This window comes from Saccostrea cucullata, unplaced genomic scaffold (genome assembly GCF_032062105.1).
Source record: "Saccostrea cucullata isolate Sc308-1 unplaced genomic scaffold, CSIRO_AGI_Scuc_v1 ctg7321, whole genome shotgun sequence".
Lineage (NCBI taxonomy): Eukaryota > Metazoa > Mollusca > Bivalvia > Ostreida > Ostreidae > Saccostrea > Saccostrea cuccullata.
Genome location: NW_026927721.1, coordinates 437 through 20,629, shown reverse-complemented (window position 1 = coordinate 20,629; position 20,193 = coordinate 437). Strand labels below are relative to the sequence as shown.

Sequence of the window (20,193 nt, the reverse complement as noted above, 5' to 3'; positions counted from 1 at the left end):
GCATAAATATAATTGTTGAATTCAATGTAGTATTTCAAAATTAAAAGGCCTATTCTATGCAAGATATTAATGATCAAAGCAACATCAAAAGAATAATTCAATAAAATAATTATTTAGATAGGCGACTAAGGTGCAATTTCTCATTCAACAAAAATTGAAATAAAGTAAAAAAAAAAATCAACTTACAAAAAAATACAGCCATAAAATTATTCGGCCATTATCATATTAGTTTTGAACAATTTAACCAAATGAATGGCAATCCACATACTGTTTCTTTACATCAGAAACATTTGCTGCAATGCAGGGTGGAATTAAAAACAAATGAAGTCACAAAAAAATCAATATACATGTATACAAAGTACAGCCATAAAATTATTCGGCCATTATCATATTAATTTTGAAGAAATTAAACCAAATGAATGGCAATCCACATACTGTTTCTTTACATCAGAAACCATTTGCTGCAATGCAGGATGGAATTAAAAACTTTGTTTTCGGAGTTCATGTTATATTATGAGTATGTATCTGCATATGAAGTTTAGCACTAATTTCTTTAAAGTGAGGTCAAGGTAAAAAAAAAATGTTGATGCAGTTGAAGAGTTCTTAATATCAGTATGTATCAGCTAATGATACGGATGGGTATCACCAAAATTTTGTATCGCAATTTCTCATGATTTTTTCCCAAAATATCACGATAATATCATAATATTTTTACAATCAATTTTTACAATTATTTTTAGCTCACCTGAGCTGAACTGATCAAAATTTGTCCGTTGTCTGTCGTCGTTGTTGTTGTAAACTTTTCACATTTTCATCTTCCTCACAAGAACCGCTGGACCAATTCCAACCAAACTTGCCACAAAGTATCTTTATGTGAAGGGGATTCAATTTTGTTCAAATGAAGGGCCACGCTCTCATTTAAGGGGAGATAATTCAGAAATAGTGAAAATTTGGTGGTATTTTTTAAAAATCTTTTCAAGAAGCACTGTGCCAGGAAATTTGAAACTTTTAGGGAAGCATCCTCAGGTAGTGTAGATTCAAGTCTGATGAAATCATGACCCTTGGGATTAGGGGTGGGGCCACATGTACAATGGCCCATCAAAGTTTTACATAGAAATGTATAGGGAATTTTTAAAAAAATATTCTTATCAAGAATACCAAAGGCATGAATGATCATATTTATATGGCAGGTAGTGTAGATTCAATTTTGTTCAAATCATGACCCCCGCGGTTAGGGTGGGGCCACAATGGCCAAACAAAGTTTTACATAGTTATATATAGGAAAATTCTTTAAAAATCTTCTCAAGATTCACTGTGCCAGTAAAGATGAAATTTATAGGGAAGCATCTTCAGGTAGCGTAGATTCAAGTGTGATCAAATCATGACCCCTGGGGCTAAGGCGGAGTCATACCATGGAGTCCAAGTTTTACTTAGAAATATGTAAAAAAAATTCTTTAATAATCTTCTTTTCAAGAATGGCAAAGCCATGATTAGTCAAATTCATATGGAAGCATTCTCAGGTAGTGTAGATGAAGTTTGTTCAAGTCATGACCCCTGGGGGTAGGGCGGGGCCACAAAGTAAGTTCAAATGTAAAGGGCTATAAAGACACAGGTAGTCAAAAAATTATACAAGCATCCTTAGTTGGTGTAGATTTAAGTTTGTTCAAATCATTCCCTCTCCCCTTTAAGGATTGGTTTGGACCACTTTTGGGCTAAAACTTATCAATAATAAAATGTCAGAGATACCAAAAACTGTACCAAACACTAATTGAAGAAAAATGTGGTCAAGGTCGAAGGAAAGGTTGAGGTCATAAAAATACTGAGAGACAATAATAATAGTAAACAGATCTGCTATATACAAAATGTTTAAAAAATTCAACAATGCCTGCTGGAGATGGGAAATTTAACTGAAATCTCTGAGCATGTAGTAATTTTTAAAAAAATAGCCATGTTCATAATTATGATGCAAATGGACTTTCCTTGTTAACACTTCTTCTTGCTCAACCCTCTCCTTTACCCTGCTGTCTCTTACACGGCAGTTCGCACCTATGCAGTCATGCATTACATTGATTTTCCCTCTAACTTGACTAGCAGGAATGGCAACAACTTCCTCTTCCAGATGTAACCTTGGACATCCCATAAACTCACAAATGGTGGAATATTCCGTGGCTTTCTGTAATATGGCCAGCATCTTTGATTCTCCTCTCTTTGGTGTAACTATAATTCCCTCTTTAAAGACTCCACTACATTCCTAAAAAAGAAAGATCAAACTACATTAATAAAAATGCATTAACCAATGTTAACTTGTAACTAATATTTCTTCCATGTTTTCTTTTACCATGTTTACTGGAATTAGTGAAGTCTTAAAATTTCAAACTATTAAAGCTAGGTTACAAATTCAATTCTAAATATTTCATCACACAGTGTACATACATCCTCAACTGTTGATAGTTGGTATTCCACCCAGTCACCAGCATTAATCATATCACCCCCTGCTGTCATGGCTGATCCTCGCTGAATCTTGTCCTCCAGTGAGATACCATTGGAGGCCAGCAAGGAAAACATCTCATCAGTAACAAGCTCTGTAATTGCATGTCTGTTGGTATGACGATGCAGCTTACATATGGTACCATTCCTCTCCTCCTTGTTTCTGGCATCTGGTTCCCCCATGAACTTTTTAATGTCTGTTCTTTCTCCCAAGCAAAGAACATTTACTGATGCACATTTCCTGTAAAATAAATTCTGGTTAACTTTTATTAAGTTAAATTAAAAAGTTTGGATATTTTAAATTTAATATTATAAGCATGATAAGTGTTCATCCTTATGCAAAATAATTGAAATTTCAGTTTTGACTGTTGATTGATTGATTGTATATTGTTTAACGTCCTTCTCGAGAATTTTTCACTCATATGGAGACGTCATCGTATGCCGGTAAAGGGCTTCAAATTTTGACCTTTACTCGGCACTCAGAGCCATTGAGCAGTGAGGGATCTTTATCGTGCCAGCGCCTGTCACTGACACGGGGCCTTGGTTTTTAAGATCTCATCCGAAGGACCCGCAACTTTCACTTCAATTGCTGTGCGCATGGCGAAGGAACAGTTGCTACCCATTTTAACGACTAGGTCAGTCGCGGCCAAGACACGAACTCACGACCTCCCGATCACGGAGCGAGCGCTCTACCGACTGAGCTACCGTGAACGGTTTGACTGTTGAAGATGCAGTGATTTTATTTGTCTGAATTAAGTGTTTTTAGCTCACCTGAGCCGAAGGCTCAAGTGAGCTTTTCTGATCACATTTTGTCCGTCGTCCGTCCGTCTGTCCGTCCGTCTGTCCGTCTGTCCGTCTGTCTGTCTGTCTGTAAACTTTTCACATTTTCGACTTCTTCTCAAGAACCACTGGGCCAATTTTGACCAAACAAAGCATCCTTGGGTGAAGGGGAATTTAAATTGTTAAAATGAAGGGACATATCCCCTCGCAAGGGGAGATAATCAAGAAAAGGCAAAAATAGGGTTGGGTCATTAAAAAATCTTCTTCTCAAGAACCACTGAGCCAGTAAAGCTGAATCTTATGTGGAAGCATTTTGGGGTAGTGTAGATTCTAAATTGTTCAAATCATGACCCCTGGGGGAAGGGCGGGGCCACAATGGGGAATCAAAGTTTTACATAGAAATATTTAGTAAAAATCTTTGAAAATCTTCTTCTCAAGAACCACTGGGCCAGAAAAGCTGAAACTTATGTGGAAGCATCCTGGTATAGTGTAGATTCTAAATTGTTCAAATCATGACCCCCGGGGGAAGGGCGGGGCCACAATGGGGAATCAAAGTTTTAGATAGAAATATATAGGAAAAATCTTTGAAAATCTTCTTCTCAAGAACCACTGGGCCAGAAAAGCTGAAACTTATGTGGAAGCATCCTGGTATAATGTAGATTCTAAATTGTTCAAATCATGACCCCCTGGGGAAGGGCGGGGCCACAATGGGGAATCAAAGTTTTAGATAGAAATATATAGGAAAAATCTTTGAAAATCTTCTTCTCAAGAACCACTGGGCCAGAAAAGCTGAAACTTATGTGGAAGCATCCTTGTATAATGTAGATTCTAAATTGTTCAAATCATGACCCCCGGGGGAAGGGCGAGGCCACAATGGGGAATCAAAGTTTTAGATAGAAATATATAGGAAAAATCTTTGAAAATCTTCTTCTAAAGAACCACTGGGCCAGAAAAGCTGAAACTTATGTGGAAGCATCCTGGTATAATGTAGATTCTAAATTGTTCAAATAATGACCCCCGGGGGAAGGGCGGGGCCACAATGGGGAATCAAAGTTTTAGATAGAAATATATAGGAAAAATCTTTGAAAATCTTCTTCTCAAGAACCACTGGGCCAGAAAAAGTGAAGCTTATGTGGAAGCATTCTGAGGTAGTGTAAATTCTAAATTGTAGGAATCATGACCCCCAGGGGAAGAGCGGGGCCATTATAGGGAATCAAAGTTTTACATAGAAATATATAGGAAAAATCTTTGAAAATCTTCTTCTCAGGAACCACTGGGCCAAAAAAGCTGAAACATATGTGCCCATGGAAGGATCATGGGGTAGTGTAGATTTCAAAATGTCTAAATTATGATCAGTGGGGTAGGGTGGGGATGCATTATGTATAACAAGGGGGAAATCTGGTAAAGAACAGAATGGTCAACGCTTCTCAGGTGAGCGATGTGGCCCATGGGCCTCTTGTTTTCTGAAAGTATCAATCATTTACACTCAATGTCCGTTTCATCATGTCTATTAAGATAATGTATGTGCAGGTATATATAACATAATGAAATTAATTATTATAATAGATATAAAGTTTATGCAGAATATTATCATGATTACATTGGGCAATACAGACCCAATCTGAATAGGTCAAGTTTTACATCACAAACCCAGTTCATACTGTCTTGTACTGTAGCTATATGCTACTAAAATATATCTTCTACATCAGGAAACATAATAATGATTTTAAAATTAGATACTTACCAATCATCAGACTCCTTAAAAAATCCTCCAGACAAAATGTGCTGGCATATTGTATGTTTCGTGAACTTTATGCAAGTATCACGGCTCCGTGCCTTCTGATTCTGAAGAAATATCTGTTCCCGTATGTTGCCATGGTTTTTTTCAAAGGCATCTTCCACATAACATTTGGGGGGCCCGTGATTTCTTATGTCGTCAACCTAAATAAAAGAAATTCTAACACATACAGTTACAGTGAAAAGGAAGATGGATATTGTATTTAATGTGTTAAAAGTTTTAAATATGTCTAGCAAATACATGCAATAATTTGCTTTATTAACATATGGCATATTCATAATACATATATAGAAAACTATCCTTTAATAACATATTGCAAAGTTTAAGTTTTTAAGGTGTAGTTTCTTACAATGTGAAGAAGCAGATGTGACTTTGCTTTCCTTTGAAGTTCAGGTGCATAGGTTTTGACATAGGAGAGATATGTGTCGATAGTTGCTTGAAGTTGCTCAAGGTCATCCTCGTCGAAGCTTTCATTGTGAAGTTCCAGTTGTATCTGAAATCATGATGGTTAATTTGATATACATGTACTATTACATATATTATGTTTTTTTTATTTGAAGCATTACTCCTTATTACTCTTATTTAATGTGCAAAAGACATTGAACCGGAACACAGAAATCTTGTACATATGCAGGAATAAAACTTTAATATTTATTATCTTGATCAATGTTGATAGTCATCTGTATGATTTAAAATATTCAGATATCAATTATATTTGAGTAAATACATGTATTTACCAATGACAAGCAAGAAACCATCTTTACATATTTTTGTGGGACTCCAGCAAACTTCATATTGAAAGGAGCAATCTGCAACTATACATAATATTCATTTTGTCAATAAATTGATCTACATGCTCTTCTTTAATGTTTATACATATTCATACTATATACATAAATGAAACAGTTATAAGATGATTATAATTCTTTAATAAATGTGATAAGGATGATGAAACCATACTGGTAGTGGTAGATACCCTCCCCTTTCTCTAGAAAACCATTGAGACTTACATAATCCTTAAAGTCCTTTCCCTGGCGGCTGTCCATATATTTGAAGAAGTCTACAAATCTGTTACCCTGGACAACGGCATCTAGATGAGTTGACATTTTCGTCAAAATTTCATCGTCTACATCATTGATGATATACTTAATGAGATGTTTTGCTAATCCCAGTGGTATAAGGTGTAGGAGTCCAACAGGAATATCACTTCAATAAATATGGAAAGCAATTGTTAAAGTACAGTGTATAAATCATTAATATGACGGCCAAAACAGATTTTATCTTCTAATAACATTTTTATACACAATGCAAAAAGTTGAGTGAGGTCTATTGTTTTTGACCTGTCCATCAGTCCTTTTTTTTCTTTTCATCTGAGCACAACTCCTCATAAACTGCAGCACAGAATTTTGTGAAACTTTGCAGTTATTTAGGACACAATATGTAGATGTGCATACATGTATTACCAAGAAATTTGGATTCCTTTATTTTTTCCAGTAATTTCAGCACTTTGACTTTTGAGGGAGAGTGGGGCATGTGAGCTTCCTTACTTTTTCTTTCATATTATTACATTTAAATGTAGTTTTAAAAAAATGAAGAAAAGAGTACATCTTTTAAATTATAGAATATCATATGAATGAAGCTAACCTATGGGGGTTAATAACATCCCAGAAGCAGTTGACATGCTCTTTAAGTCCCTTTGCAGAACGCAGCTTTTGCCTATCTTTCTCTGAACACCTCATATTCAGGATACTGAGCGTCCGTCTGGTATCATCCGGTGTTCTTCTTTGACATATCTGATTAAAGTTTTCAGCATCTGCCTGAAATAATAAAATTTATCCTAACATTCAGTACATAGTTAAGGATGTCCACTCTTCAGCAAGGAACAATAACTCTATAGACTTATATATATTTGAAATACAATATCTCTCCATATAAAGCTTGAACATGTTGAAATTGATTTGTTTTTATGCCCCGCCATGAATATGGCCGAGGCATATAGTGTTTGTCATTTCCGTCTTCCGTCCTTCTATCACACTTTGCATTTAACTCTGTTCATAGGAAGATATAGGAAAATTCTTTAATAATCTTTTTCTTTACAAGCACTGGGTCAGGCAAGATGAAACTTGTATGGAAACTTCCACATGCATTGGAAATGTTTCAAAGCAATTTTTATCCAAATAATATATTGTACAAATGTGTAACTTACAAAACATCTAGGACAATACTTCTTTGCTGTTGCACCCAAATGATTTGTGCAGTGTGACATCATGGCATAATCTGCCACAACAACATCAATACAAGTTTTGATGATGCATTCTTTTTTTGTTTGTGCATCAAGAGATAAAACCTCTCCCCTGGAAATAAAACATTATAGTCTACACTTATCTTTATTCTAAATTAAACACTGTATGCATGTACTTATGAAATAATTTCACTCCCTTTTGAACTAGTGTTGTAAGCGGGTGAATTTATAATGTGATATGCATAAAATTTATACATGTATAACATGTAACTATAAATCACAGCCATGTCTTGGTACATTTAAGGGAGTCTCATAAATCTTACACAAGTCACTTCATTTTTTACCTTTCACATTCTAGCATGTCATCAACCACTAATTGGCCCAAGTCCATAATTTCCACTTTTTCCGAAGCTCCAATAAAAAAGACAGAATTTTGTTTCATTCTGTCACACGAAGGCAAGCCTGAAAGAAAGTTAGACTTGTTAGTATTAATTTCTCCTATATATATGAAACTATTTAAGTAACCATCATATTTATCACTGTTTACTACATACAGTTAAACATTGTTATCTTTAACTCCATGGGATAGAGAAAATTCTTTGAAGATTAGAGATATCCAGGAAAATACGAAAGGAATAAAGAAATGCTACTTCCAAATTACTTCAACATCTCCATGGTATTTTAGATATCAGTGTTTGAGATACTGAAATTCAACTGTGCTTATAGGATTTTTGCTTAATTATACAATATGCCTGATATTACAATATCCATTTCAGTAGAGCAGCAGTAAGGGCTTGTATGGATTTGTGGAGCTTATATGGATCAATATCACACTTATAACTAGTAGACTTATTGTTCTCGAACAATTAAAGATCTTTCCACCTTAATAAATTTTCTTAATACTTTTTAAATTTTACTCTCTAAAATAAATTTTAAAGAAAAAGAACTCAAAAATGGCTTAAAAGATAAAGAATATTGAAAAATTTAAATTTTGAAATGACCATGACCTTTGACCTTGATCAGATTTTCAAGGTCAAATGTCAAGAGTCACATTGCAATTGACCCCATGTCTGTATGACTTAAATACTTTTAAAGTTACAAGGTTTAATAATAAGGGCTAATGTGTTAAAGGGCAATAACTCATATAAGGGGTCTTCTGATCTTAATGCACAGTTACATTGAAGTTGTATATTAAGACCCTGAAGACATTATTGAAGGTTTCGTGTCTCTACAATGTATGCTTTCAGAGGAGTAGCTATAACAAGGTTTTTGCACAAGGGGCAATAACTTTTTAAAGGGTTAATCTTAGAGGACAAAAATTAAATCTTTTGAAATAGTTTTAAGAGTGTATATTAATTATGCAAAGTATATGTTGAAAGACGAAAGAGATACTAAAAGAGCTTAATTTCTTATTTTTGGAATGACCTTAGCCTTTGACCTTTGCATAAATTTTAAGGTCAAAGGTCAATAAATAATATGCAATTAGTCCCATGTCTCTATGACTTCTCATTTTGAAAATTTTTCATTATTCGTAAAATTCGAAAAATTTAATTTTGTTTTTTAAATTTATGTTAATAGAAATATTGATCCTCTAGAATACCAATATCTTTGTATCTCGCCTTTAAGTCAGACATAGAATTTTGGATCAAAGTTTAACTCCCAAAAAATCTGACTTATAGGCGAGTATATACAGTAATTATATACCTGAAAGCTGCATTTGGATACAGTGTAGTGGAAGCCATCTCTTGCTTTTGTGTGTCGAGGTGTCATCCAAAAATAGATTGACAGGAAGGGTTACTATAGGGGGGTTACTATTGTCATCTTTGTGAAAATTTATATCACTCCTCCACTTCTCTGCATCAGCTGGGTGGGAAATAACATCAGTTTGTGTACTTGGTTTCCTACAATGTTTACAGCATCATTATTTTTTTAATTGTTATGAAATTTTGATTGTTGTCGTTCAACTTACAACATTTTTTGCTGCCCAATTCATAAGAGATATAGATATCACATGCCTGATCAGATTGATGAAATGAATATTATTAAGGAAGTCTTTTAACAGCTTGAGTAAATGTATTAGCTAAGCTTAAAGTGTGTAATATGAAGTATCAGATGCATTGCAATGGTCATAATTCACAATGTATATTAAATTCATCTTGACATGTATGATCTCCAAACCTGATTAACTTCGATGACACCTTTGGGTTGGAAATGAGGAGTTTAAGTAACTCTGTTGGTTTTAATATCCAAAATGGGATGTCGTTCTGATCTGTTCCCTATAGAAATGGAAAATTTCAGGCTACAGTGCATTTCTTTTAACATGTTTAATTTAGTAATTTAAATTTAGTCTTGAAAAAAGTCTGTAAATGTAAATCTTTGTAATATAAGTACTTGTACCTTTGTAATCATATCCTCCCAATTCAAATTTCCAAATTGTAGACTTTTAAGTCTTAAAAGAGAGGGAACATCTGACACACCAGCTTCTTTCAACATAAACAGTACAAATTTAACAACCTCTTCACTCTGTGAAAAAAAAGGAACAAATTTGATTATGTTATTTAGCTCACCTGAGCCGAAGGCTCAAGTGAGTTTTTCTTATCACATTTTGTCCGCTGTCAGCCTAGCTGTCAGTTCATCTGTCCATCTGTAAACTTTTCACATTTTCAACTCCTTCTCAAGAACCAATGGACCAAATTAAACCAAACTTGGTACAAAGTATCCTTGGCTAAAGGGAAGTTTAAATTTTAAAATGAAGGGTCAAGTCTCCTTACAAGGGGACATAATCAACAAAAGACAAAAATAGGGAGAGGTCATTAAAAATCTTCTCAAGAACCACTGGGCAAGAAAAGCTGAAACTCATGTGGAAGCATCCTGGGGTAGTGTAGATTCTTTTGTGTGTGTGTGTGTGTGAGAGGGTGTGTGCATGGTGTGTGCACTTTGTTTTTTTTATTTGTTTGAGGGCCGGGGGTGGTTGGTTGTGGGGTAAATATATAGGCTATTGTAAAACTTGCTTTTATATTGTGTGTGTGTGTGAGAGAGAGAGAGAGAGAGAGAGAGAATGTTTATCAATTTTGGATGTTCACTTTATCATAAACTATAAGAAAATCATCATGGAATCTGGTGCTTAACATTACGCAGTGCATATAGAAATGCGTTGTTATTAGGTATGTACATGTACCGTGATAATAATTTACTTACCACGGGATGCGATGCTGAACTCATAAACACGTAACACAGCATTTCAATTTTTGAGGAAAACGGGTGCCAATCTCCTTGGGCTTGGACACAAGGTTCTGGTGTTGTTACGTGTACTAAAGGTTCACTACTGGCAGAATTATAAGCAGTCCCAGTGGCAGTGCTGCCAACATCGTCATCGGCATCCGCTATGAATTCCGAATAACTGTTTGCAAAAATGACGCTTTCGTTTGGTGGCTCATGGTGTTCAAGCTGCAGGGAACATAAATTTTTGTGCTTTTGTGACTGCAGATGCTTTTCAAAATTGGCTTTCCTATTTGTTTGAAAATTGCAGATATTGCAATTCAAGTCTTCTGCAGCGTCCGCGTCCGCCATAATTGTTTACCTAGGTTTCACTGAGAACCGAAGGGATACGGAAATATTATGTATAGCATGAATTTTCCAATACTCGCAAAAAAAAAGATTCTAAAAACAAGCCTGTCAATTGTTTAGTTTTTTTAATGATAAATAAGGTCTTCGATCGGAAGAAAATTAAAGAAAAACGTAACTAAAAGGCGATGATAATCCAACTTTGGCCTACATTATCCCTTTCGGAACCCTTCAAAAGCAGACGTCATAAGGGGAAATCCAAGATGACAGACGCATTTGCGGTGAGTTATAAATAGGTCCAAAACAAAGATTAGTTTGCTTATTTCGTAAAAATAATTGAAGTAAAATTATTCATGCATATCTTGTGTCCTTAAGATGCACATTTATTTCAGAAACTCACAGACAGATAAAAAAATATGAATACTTTGAATGCAATGATAGATCTAACGTAAAATGTTGCTCTTGAGAAAATATCGAATAGATGCAAGATGCACAAGTACACATGAAGAGAAAGTGTAAATTACAGAACTTCATGAATATTATACCCCTTTTTATAGCTGTAAATTCATGATATGACCTTGATTTGTATCTAGGATTCACAAGAGACAATTCCCGAGTCCATCGCTGCTGGACATGAGAGCCAAGACCTCTTCAATGAAAATAATGAAAATCCAGGCAGCAAAAATGATGAAATAAGTAAGTATCCTCTCATATTTTATTTCAGTATTCTGGTCAGCTATATTTTAACAAAATTCAGAATGCACAAATTGTTTAAGATATAGGAAGAATTATCAATTTACAATTTGAAAACATCTTTGTCGTGTTGAAAAAATAATCATTGACTACATAATCTTAACTCAATGCATATATCCCCTGTCCCTCACTCTTTTTTTTTCAAATCATGAGACTGCACGGTTTTTGCATGGAGTGCAGCAATTTAGTGTTAGATTATATAATGTTAGCTAAGGAACAACTTTAAAACTTTTGCATACAAATTAATTAAATGCATATAAATAAATAACAAATTAATAAATACATTAAAAGAAACTAAGGGAAATGTAAAATCCTGGCTTATATGTTTGAATTAATGTGTAAAAAAAATTACGTTTTATTTATTGTCACATATTCAATGCCTGTTAATTTTTAAATTTTCAAATATATATATGGTTTAAAAAAATTGGGGGGGGGGATAATTTCTATATATATAGTTATTGTCAAATATACAAACATTTTTGAATTGTCATATATACAGATTTTTATAGAACAGCTGCATGGTTTTCAGTAAAGTGGTAAAACTGTAGTAAAAATTTTGCCTCACTTATCATCCATTTTACTCTACATTTCTAGTTAGAAAGCTAGACAAACTTGCGGGGGAGATTTCCCTCCTTCGCAAGGAAATCAGAGAACTAAAGGAAAAGCAGCCTACTACAGACCTCATTACCAGCCCAAAGTTCACCATGGACACGGCAAAATGCAAGGTTTGAATTCAATAACCATATGATGCATTTGACACTTAACTTTATGTTATATTTCTTAAAATTACTTAAATCTTGAATATATATTCACATATGCCTGTAAGAAAAATAATTTTCTTCTGAGAATATGAGATCAAAAAACTTAAAATATACAGTTGATTCATGCAATGAAATTCAAGTTCTTTGTATTTCAGAGGAGATATACTTTATATCTGAGGAGTCGGTTCTCCTGCCGTCCATGGCTAGATGTGAAAAATGATGACTTTAGGGTAAAATCTTAAATTGTGTTTGCAGACTTATTATACCGAGAGGGCTATACTGTTTTACCCTTGTGTGTCTGTCTATTTGCTCACATTCTTCTGGATTTATTGGCTCACCTGATCACATTTTGTCCGGCGTCGGTCTTTCTAGCTTTCCCTCCATCTTTAAACTTTTCACATCTACTTCTTTTCAAGAACCACTGGGAAAATTTCAACCAAACTTGCTACAAAGTATCCTTTGTGAAGGGAATTAAGGTGTGGTAAAATGTAGGGCCACATCCTTTTTCAAGGGGAGATAATTAAAAATTAGTAAAAAATTAATGGCATGTTTTAAAAATTTTCTTTTAAAGAACCACTGGGCCAGGAAAGATGAAACTTCTATGAAAACTTCCTCCGCTATAGTGTAGATTTCAATTTGTTCAAATCATGACCCCCAGGGGTAGGGTGAGACCACAACTGAGGATCAATTTTTTACATAGGAAGATATAGGAAAATTCTTTAAAAATCTTTTTCTTTACAAGCACTGGGTCAGGCAAGATGAAACTTGTATGGAAACTTCCACAGGTATTGTAGATTCAAGATTGTTCAAATCATGACCCCCGGGGGTAGGGCGGGGCCACAGCTGACGATCAAAGATTTACATAGGAATATATATATATAGGAAAATTCTTTGAAAAGCTTCTTCTCAAGAACCACTGTTCCAAAAAGGATGAAACTTAAGTGAAAACATCCTAAACAAAAAATGCAGATTCAAGTTTTTTTTTCAAACTATGACCCCGGGGTTAGGGTGGGACAATAACGGACAATTAAAGTTTTACATCAATGATCAATCATCCTGAATACATAAGAAAATTGTCAAAAGCTTTTCTTTTTCAGAACCACAAGATCATAATTGATCATATCTTTTTGGAAGCATCCTCACGTATGGTAATCTTGAAGTAAGTCATGGCTGGGGGAGTAGGAGGGTGGGTAGGGTGGTCCACAATTGGGGATCAAAGTTTTACTTAGAAATATCAAGGAAAAACTTTTTTTTTCTCCCAAGAACAGAAAAGCCATGTTTAATCATATTGATATGGAGGCATCCTCAGGTAGTACAAAGTCATACTGTTTCAAATGAGCCCCTCCCCCCCCAGGGGTAGTGCTGGGCCACAATGGGGGCAGGATGGTCATATGAATGAGAGAAAAATCAGCTGCTCAGAAACAGCAAAGCCATCTGTTATATTAATTGATATGAAAGCAACATCATGTCATTTAATTTCAATATCCCCCATGAATCTCAATACTGATGTGATTTTTGCTTTTTCTCTCCTAGCCAATGTGCTCAGGTGAGCGATGTGGCCCATGGACCTCTTGTTCCTTATATAGAATCACTGGTTGAATGTGTAAAAGTACATTTGTAGTAAAACAGTAAAATGCCTAAAATAAAGCATCACTTATTTTATATGATAACTCTTAAATAATGCAGAGTTTTTGTAATTTCTGTTTTTTTTTTTTGTTTTGTTTTTCTTAATAATTAATCTTGAACATTTCAGAATGAGATTCACACATGTCTGGCCATGGACGGCATGAGGACGAATCCTGCTGCTATGCAGGAAATGGTGTCCTTTGGGTTATCAAAATTTACTGAGCTTAGAAACCAGTTTAGGAGAAAGGTATGTGATTGTGATAACTTGTCAACTATCAGTTATTTGTTAAATCTCAAAACTCATGACATGAGTTAAAAAATATCTTTGCATACAAGTAGATTTTAGCAGACAAGGCCATCATACCTGCCAAGCCCCTGGGAGAACTATGTGTCTACCTCTTCCAAAACTATTGCAAGGCAGATGAATGCATCCTCTCAGTGGAGAGGATGCATGCCTCACTTGTATTAGTAAGTATTTTTATGAGCCCAGATCAAAAGATCCAAGACATATATTGTTTTTGTCCTGTTTGTCTGCAAACTTTAACCTTCACCATAACTTTTGAATCATAAAAGATAGAGACTTCATACTTGGTATGCATGCTTCACTAATTTTAAAAGTTCCTTCTAATGACACCAAGGTCAATGACTTTGTGACCTAGACTGTGACCTATATGCTAAAAATATTTTTTTTGTCAGCAAACTTTAACCCTCAATTGCCATAACTTTTGAACCATGAAAGATAGAGACTTCATATTAAGCTCTTACAAATGACACCAAGGTCAATGACTTTGTGACCTTGACTGTGGCCTATATGTTGAAAAAGCTTTTTTTTTTACCTTCACCATAACTTTTGAACCATCAGAGGTAGAGACTTCATATTTCGTATGCATACTCCACTTATCAAGTTCTTCCAAATGACATCAAGCTCAATGACCTTGTGACCTTGACTGTGACTTATATGCTAAAAATAGCTTTTTTTAAACTTTGTTGCCACCAGGCGCAGAGTGTTTCAACAAAAACATCTTGTTTTTTATCTAATTTGCTTTGCTTTGTTACACTTAAGTATGTAGAGGGAGGATCAGATTGCTACAAATATTAAATTAACTTATCATTTGATAAATCTATCTATAAAATTATATGATAAATTTTCTTTATCTGCATATATTAATTAACCCCATTGTTGATTTTTCCATGAAATCTTGGCTTACAATTGGTTAAAGTCTGTCACGTGAAGGAGGTGGATTACTTATACCCTTTCATATGTTAATCTATACCAGGTCCATTGTAAATCTATACTTGGTCGATGTATTATGGAACAAACACAATGTGATGTCACAATAGGCACAGTATAATCGTGATGAAGCATGTAGCAGAGAAAAACATTAAGAAATCACAGAAATCTGTCTGTAAACAATCAAAATGCTACTCCTCCAACAATTTTGGTATGACTTCAGTACATGTATAACTAAACTTAGCACACAAAGAGACTACACTAAGATACACAATTCTGTGTACCATTTTTGGTTTTGATGAATGGTGTTGCCATGGTCACTGAAATTAAAATTTCTTTGATTTCAATAAATCTTGCTGCAAGAAAGACTAAAACCAATGATAAAATTCTAATTTTTTGTTGTTGCAAAGTTTCAAGTCCAAATGCTACTTTTTGTTTCCTTTTTATAAGTATTGATCAGTAGAGCTACAGTCTCATCAGAGACTTTTGGTTTGGTGAGTTTTAAACCAAAATCAAATGCAGATCACAGTGAATTAAAGTGTATATTTTTTTAATGAAATCTTTATTTTATTTCAGAGACACTTTCTTCACAAGAAGAAGTATTTTAATACAGGAGAGTCGACTGCCTTCTGGGCAGACTTCAAGGCCTTTTTGGAAGAGGTAACATTTTAATCAGTTATCAGTATGAAAGAAAGATCCTTCATTATTTTTTTTTTTATAAACTTGAAGGTACAGATTTAACAGCTCTTATTTAATTCATTAACTCCTCAAATAAATCCATGAAGTTAACTTGGTTCATTCTTTTTGAAAAGAAAAAGGTCATTCTTTTTAAGGGTTTTTGCCTGGTTGCTTGGGTTGTTTCTCTCTCACAGAATGGACAGTTTGACAGCCTTCCTTGTAAAATAATTATTCATTTTGCATTTTTTTTTAAATATTAGATCGAGAAGGATGAACGCCCCCAGAAATGGGAAAGACTCGAGGATATTGATAGAAGAAGGACTGAAAGGGTCAGAGGTAAAAGCATGCTTTGGTTTTATTCTCAGAAATATTAGCAACAAAAGCAAGACCACTTGAAAATTCATATAAAATGTGTTTATATTGTTATAAATTCTAAAATATGATGGATGTGACAAATCAAAACTTAATTCATAGTATACATGAAAATAGTCATGTTCAGATCATATCTTATATGCAAACAGTACCGTCAGATCCTGCCAGTTGATGAAATGTTTTTCAACAAAATTCTAATGTCTTGATTGTTAAATTCTTTTTTTCTTTTTCAGACAACACAGAAGAATAATGTACATGTACCATAGAGGGAAATTAAAGATTTATGAATTCTGAATATTTGTTTTCTCTTTTTATGGCAATTTTAGATTAACCGTTGGAAATGGAAGATGAAATCTTTGGTACATGTAGTTCCATTGATGTGAAAATCAGTTTATCAGTTGAAGAGGTTAAGGTTGCAAGCTGCAAGTTCAAGAATTTCCACAAGAAGAACTGAATAGTATTAGAATGTATTAGAACGGGAAGTATTATATGCACATGTTTATTATTACCAGTGCATGTGGTACTCTTGTATTAAAGGTTGAGTGTATAACTGATAATTATGAATTATATAGCAGCATATTAATTATGCTCAGTTCAAATTTGGTTAACAAATTTATGAAACATTTAAAGCATATGTGATCCATATGTATAACATACATTTACCATCTTTTGAAAACATGTTAAACATATGTGTTCCATATGTATAACGTGCGTTTACTCACGTATGTTTAACGTATAATATTTACCACGTGTGTTTAACGTATGAATCACGTACGTGTAACATACGTTTCTAAACGTATGTGACACGGTACGTGGTATCTTTTTCATGGAAAACGTACGTGAAGACACGTACGTGTCACATACGTTTAACGTTCGTGAAACGTATGTGGCACAATTAGCTGTGTACTGACTTGGCCGATGATTTGAATAAAATCATTATCAATAACGCAATCGAAAAATTTCCACTTTTTCATTCGCCCATGATAAGCTTCCACAACCCACCTGACCATAGTCACTAGCCTCGATTCATTTGCTTCCTCTATCGAATGTTTGTTCCTACTTTTTTCGAGGAAAGCAGGCATCTTGCATTCATATCCCAATTGCTTAAAAACGTCCAAGACATCTCTGAAACCCCTATCAACTACACAGATACCCCAGCCCGAAATACATCAGTTAGCTCTTTATTAGTATCAATGATATGATGTGTAAGTGCAGCATCATTGTGCTTTCCATCACTTTGGTAATGACCAAGGGTCTCTAAAGTGTAACCATCAGGCAATACAATTGACATGAATTTTAACAAAAGGCGATGTTTGCGAACAGAATAAGTTTTTCTTGAGAAGTCATACTGAGAACTTTTTGTGGCCGAGGCTAGATATTCCGAGAAGTGAAAAATTGTAAGAGTACTTTTTAAACTTAGATTGGTTGAATGATTAGAAACTGCAATACAGGTTAAATATAGAAATATCATTTAGAAAGCATTTATATAGTTAAAAAAAATTAAATATTCTAAACCTAAGGTATCCGACCCGTCTTATATTGACTATCGAGTGTGCGACAACAGGCCCCTGAACTCAATACCCAGCCTCATCCCGTAAGGTTCTACCTCAGGTATATCACATTAACCTCAAGTCCAGCCACTTAAAAACATCTGTGGAATTATCCGGAGGATATAATAAAATCTGGAAGGATATCTACATAGCAACCTGAAAATTAAACAGGTTCCGCCGCTTTTCATCACCCCTGAACTCAACACTCAGCCTAATCTCTGAAGTTTTCTCTATAAAATCCATACCCTCACCCTGAAGTCACTGTCACCACGATAAAGTAAGTTTTACTCAACAGAATTTTAGGAAATACTCAAATATTTTGGTATAACTCTAAATCAATCTTAAAAATTTTCTCAAGGAGATTAAAATGACAGACATGCGTAGAAGATAACGAAAATATTAGTTATTTGTTGCATACTACACAAAGACCCGATCGTAGTAAGGTAGTAAAAGATCGTCTAAATGGAAATGAACTCAGATGACGAATGTTACGAACAATGTCGATCGCCTACGATCGCCTTTTTTTGACTTTGGTAGAACACAGATTAAAATCCACAAGAAGGCAAGCCTTTCCTCCTCAGTTGCAGATTTTGGTTTTCTGTGCGTTTTCTGGCTACGGGTGCTTTTCATATAGTGATCGGGGACAGTAAATGTTACTAAGTGTACGGTCGGTAGATGATGTTCTGTGACCCAGGTCATCAACGACATTCCGTCATGATATTTGTCATGTTTCCATAGGACCAAACATGCAGAAAAACAAAACAGCCATGTTTGAAGATCGCAAAATACTAGTCACTCAGTGTCTTTTCTTTCTGGCCTCATTTTTGTTATGATTATTACTTATTAGCCGAAAACTGTCAATTAAGTCATATATTGGATGATCCGAGGGGCGTTAGCGCCCCGGAGAGCTTAATATCTGACATAATGATCAATAAATAATATATCAGAAATAATCTCCAAATTTCATAGAAAATGATAAAAAAGTGGTGGAGTAAAATCCTTCAAATCCTATTGCTTTACAAATATTATCTGTAAATGAGAAAGTGTTTCTTGCAAATTCCGAAATAAAAGAATAAAATTCTGGATTTCACAGTTAAAAAACTTTCACTGCATCTTGGTGTAATCGATAAATGACATCCTCAAAACACCCGAAAATGTAATTGGTTTCTCTTTTGTGCACAGGTGTCGAACTCAGATGGATTGTACTCCAGCTACTCCTCAAAACAATGACAGACACTCGCTCAAACAACGCAGGACTAGATGGACAAATGTTCATAAAACACCGAACAAAATAACCGATTCTGTATAAAATTTTGCGCGAAATTTTGCGTTTAAGGCGGAAAAAAATGGATGTTTAAATTAGCAAAAAGCTGTAGGTTGTGTGTTGAGAAAACGCATGATTCTGATTCTTTTAACAAATCACGGTAACATGTCCTTAAATACCCCCCCCCCCCCCCGCGTGAAAAGTGAGAGGGTATATAGAATAAAATTTAATACTTTCATAAATTCTTAATTTCATCATGTCGTTGAGTACCACCTATTAATATTTGTTTCATCTGACACTTACTACGGGGCTCCCAGAGCCAAACGTGGTCCTTGCCATTATATCCATACAGGACACAGGGGTATCATTTAGTGAGCTCATTCCTCACAATAAATCTAGTATTGACCTAGAGTTTCTGGATAAAATTAGATCGATTCCATTAATATTTCTTGTAAATGTAATTTGTGGCTTTGATTTGATTCCCAAGGTGTATGAAAAGATTACTTAATACATTTTTTTTATTTAAGAAGATGATGTCTTGCCTAAAATGAATTTTTTTTTTATTTTAATGTGGGGTAAAATAATTTTTAATGCCCCATAATCGAAGGTTAAAACAATTTTTCCTGTTCGCCAAGATTTGACCTCTTGAGCCTGGAGGTTAAACTACTTCACAATAAATAAAAATTTTAACATCCCTCAGAACTCAATAATAAAGATATTTTAGTTTAAAATTTCTGAGTGCTATGGTATTTGAAGCATAATAAAACATGTCAAATCCTCATTAATTAATCATCTGATGCAATTAAATCTCTTTGACGGAACTGCTAACCCTCTGTCTTGTTAACATATTTTATTAATCGGTATTATCATGATCAGCATCAAAGAAAAACATCCTTGGTAATCACATAAACTTTATATATGTTTATAAAGCTCTATAATAATTCAATTGTGTGAGGATTGCTAATGAAAAGAATACCGCAATATGGGATCGCGGCGAAGTCCCTAACAAAAATACAATGGCTAATTGTAATTAATTTAATCAAACTATACTGAATCAAATTTTGCAATATTTTCTAAACTTCTTATT

The 20,193-nt window shown here is 34.4% G+C and overlaps 2 protein-coding genes across 2 annotated transcripts; one reads left to right on the top strand and one right to left on the bottom strand.

Annotated features, from left to right (window-relative positions):
- Positions 1-567: 567 nt before the first annotated feature.
- Positions 568-10,877, bottom strand: LOC134275343 (uncharacterized). Its single transcript, XM_062757619.1, has 13 exons — positions 10,506-10,877; positions 9,705-9,830; positions 9,486-9,583; positions 9,012-9,208; positions 7,652-7,769; positions 7,272-7,419; positions 6,710-6,882; positions 6,076-6,271; positions 5,803-5,880; positions 5,415-5,558; positions 5,012-5,208; positions 2,434-2,728; positions 568-2,251 (listed from the first exon to the last, which is right to left on the bottom strand). The coding sequence occupies exons 1-13, from the start codon at positions 10,875-10,877 to the stop codon at positions 1,904-1,906; spliced, it is 2,490 nt and encodes an 829-aa protein (XP_062613603.1). The 3' UTR covers positions 568-1,903.
- On the top strand, positions 9,201-16,587 carry LOC134275342 (uncharacterized). Its single transcript, XM_062757618.1, has 9 exons — positions 9,201-11,152; positions 11,465-11,567; positions 12,219-12,349; positions 12,541-12,615; positions 14,139-14,258; positions 14,351-14,479; positions 15,819-15,902; positions 16,181-16,256; positions 16,526-16,587. Exons 1-9 carry the CDS (start codon positions 11,060-11,062, stop codon positions 16,540-16,542), a joined length of 828 nt encoding a protein of 275 aa, XP_062613602.1. The 5' UTR covers positions 9,201-11,059; the 3' UTR covers positions 16,543-16,587.
- Positions 16,588-20,193: the final 3,606 nt, after the last annotated feature.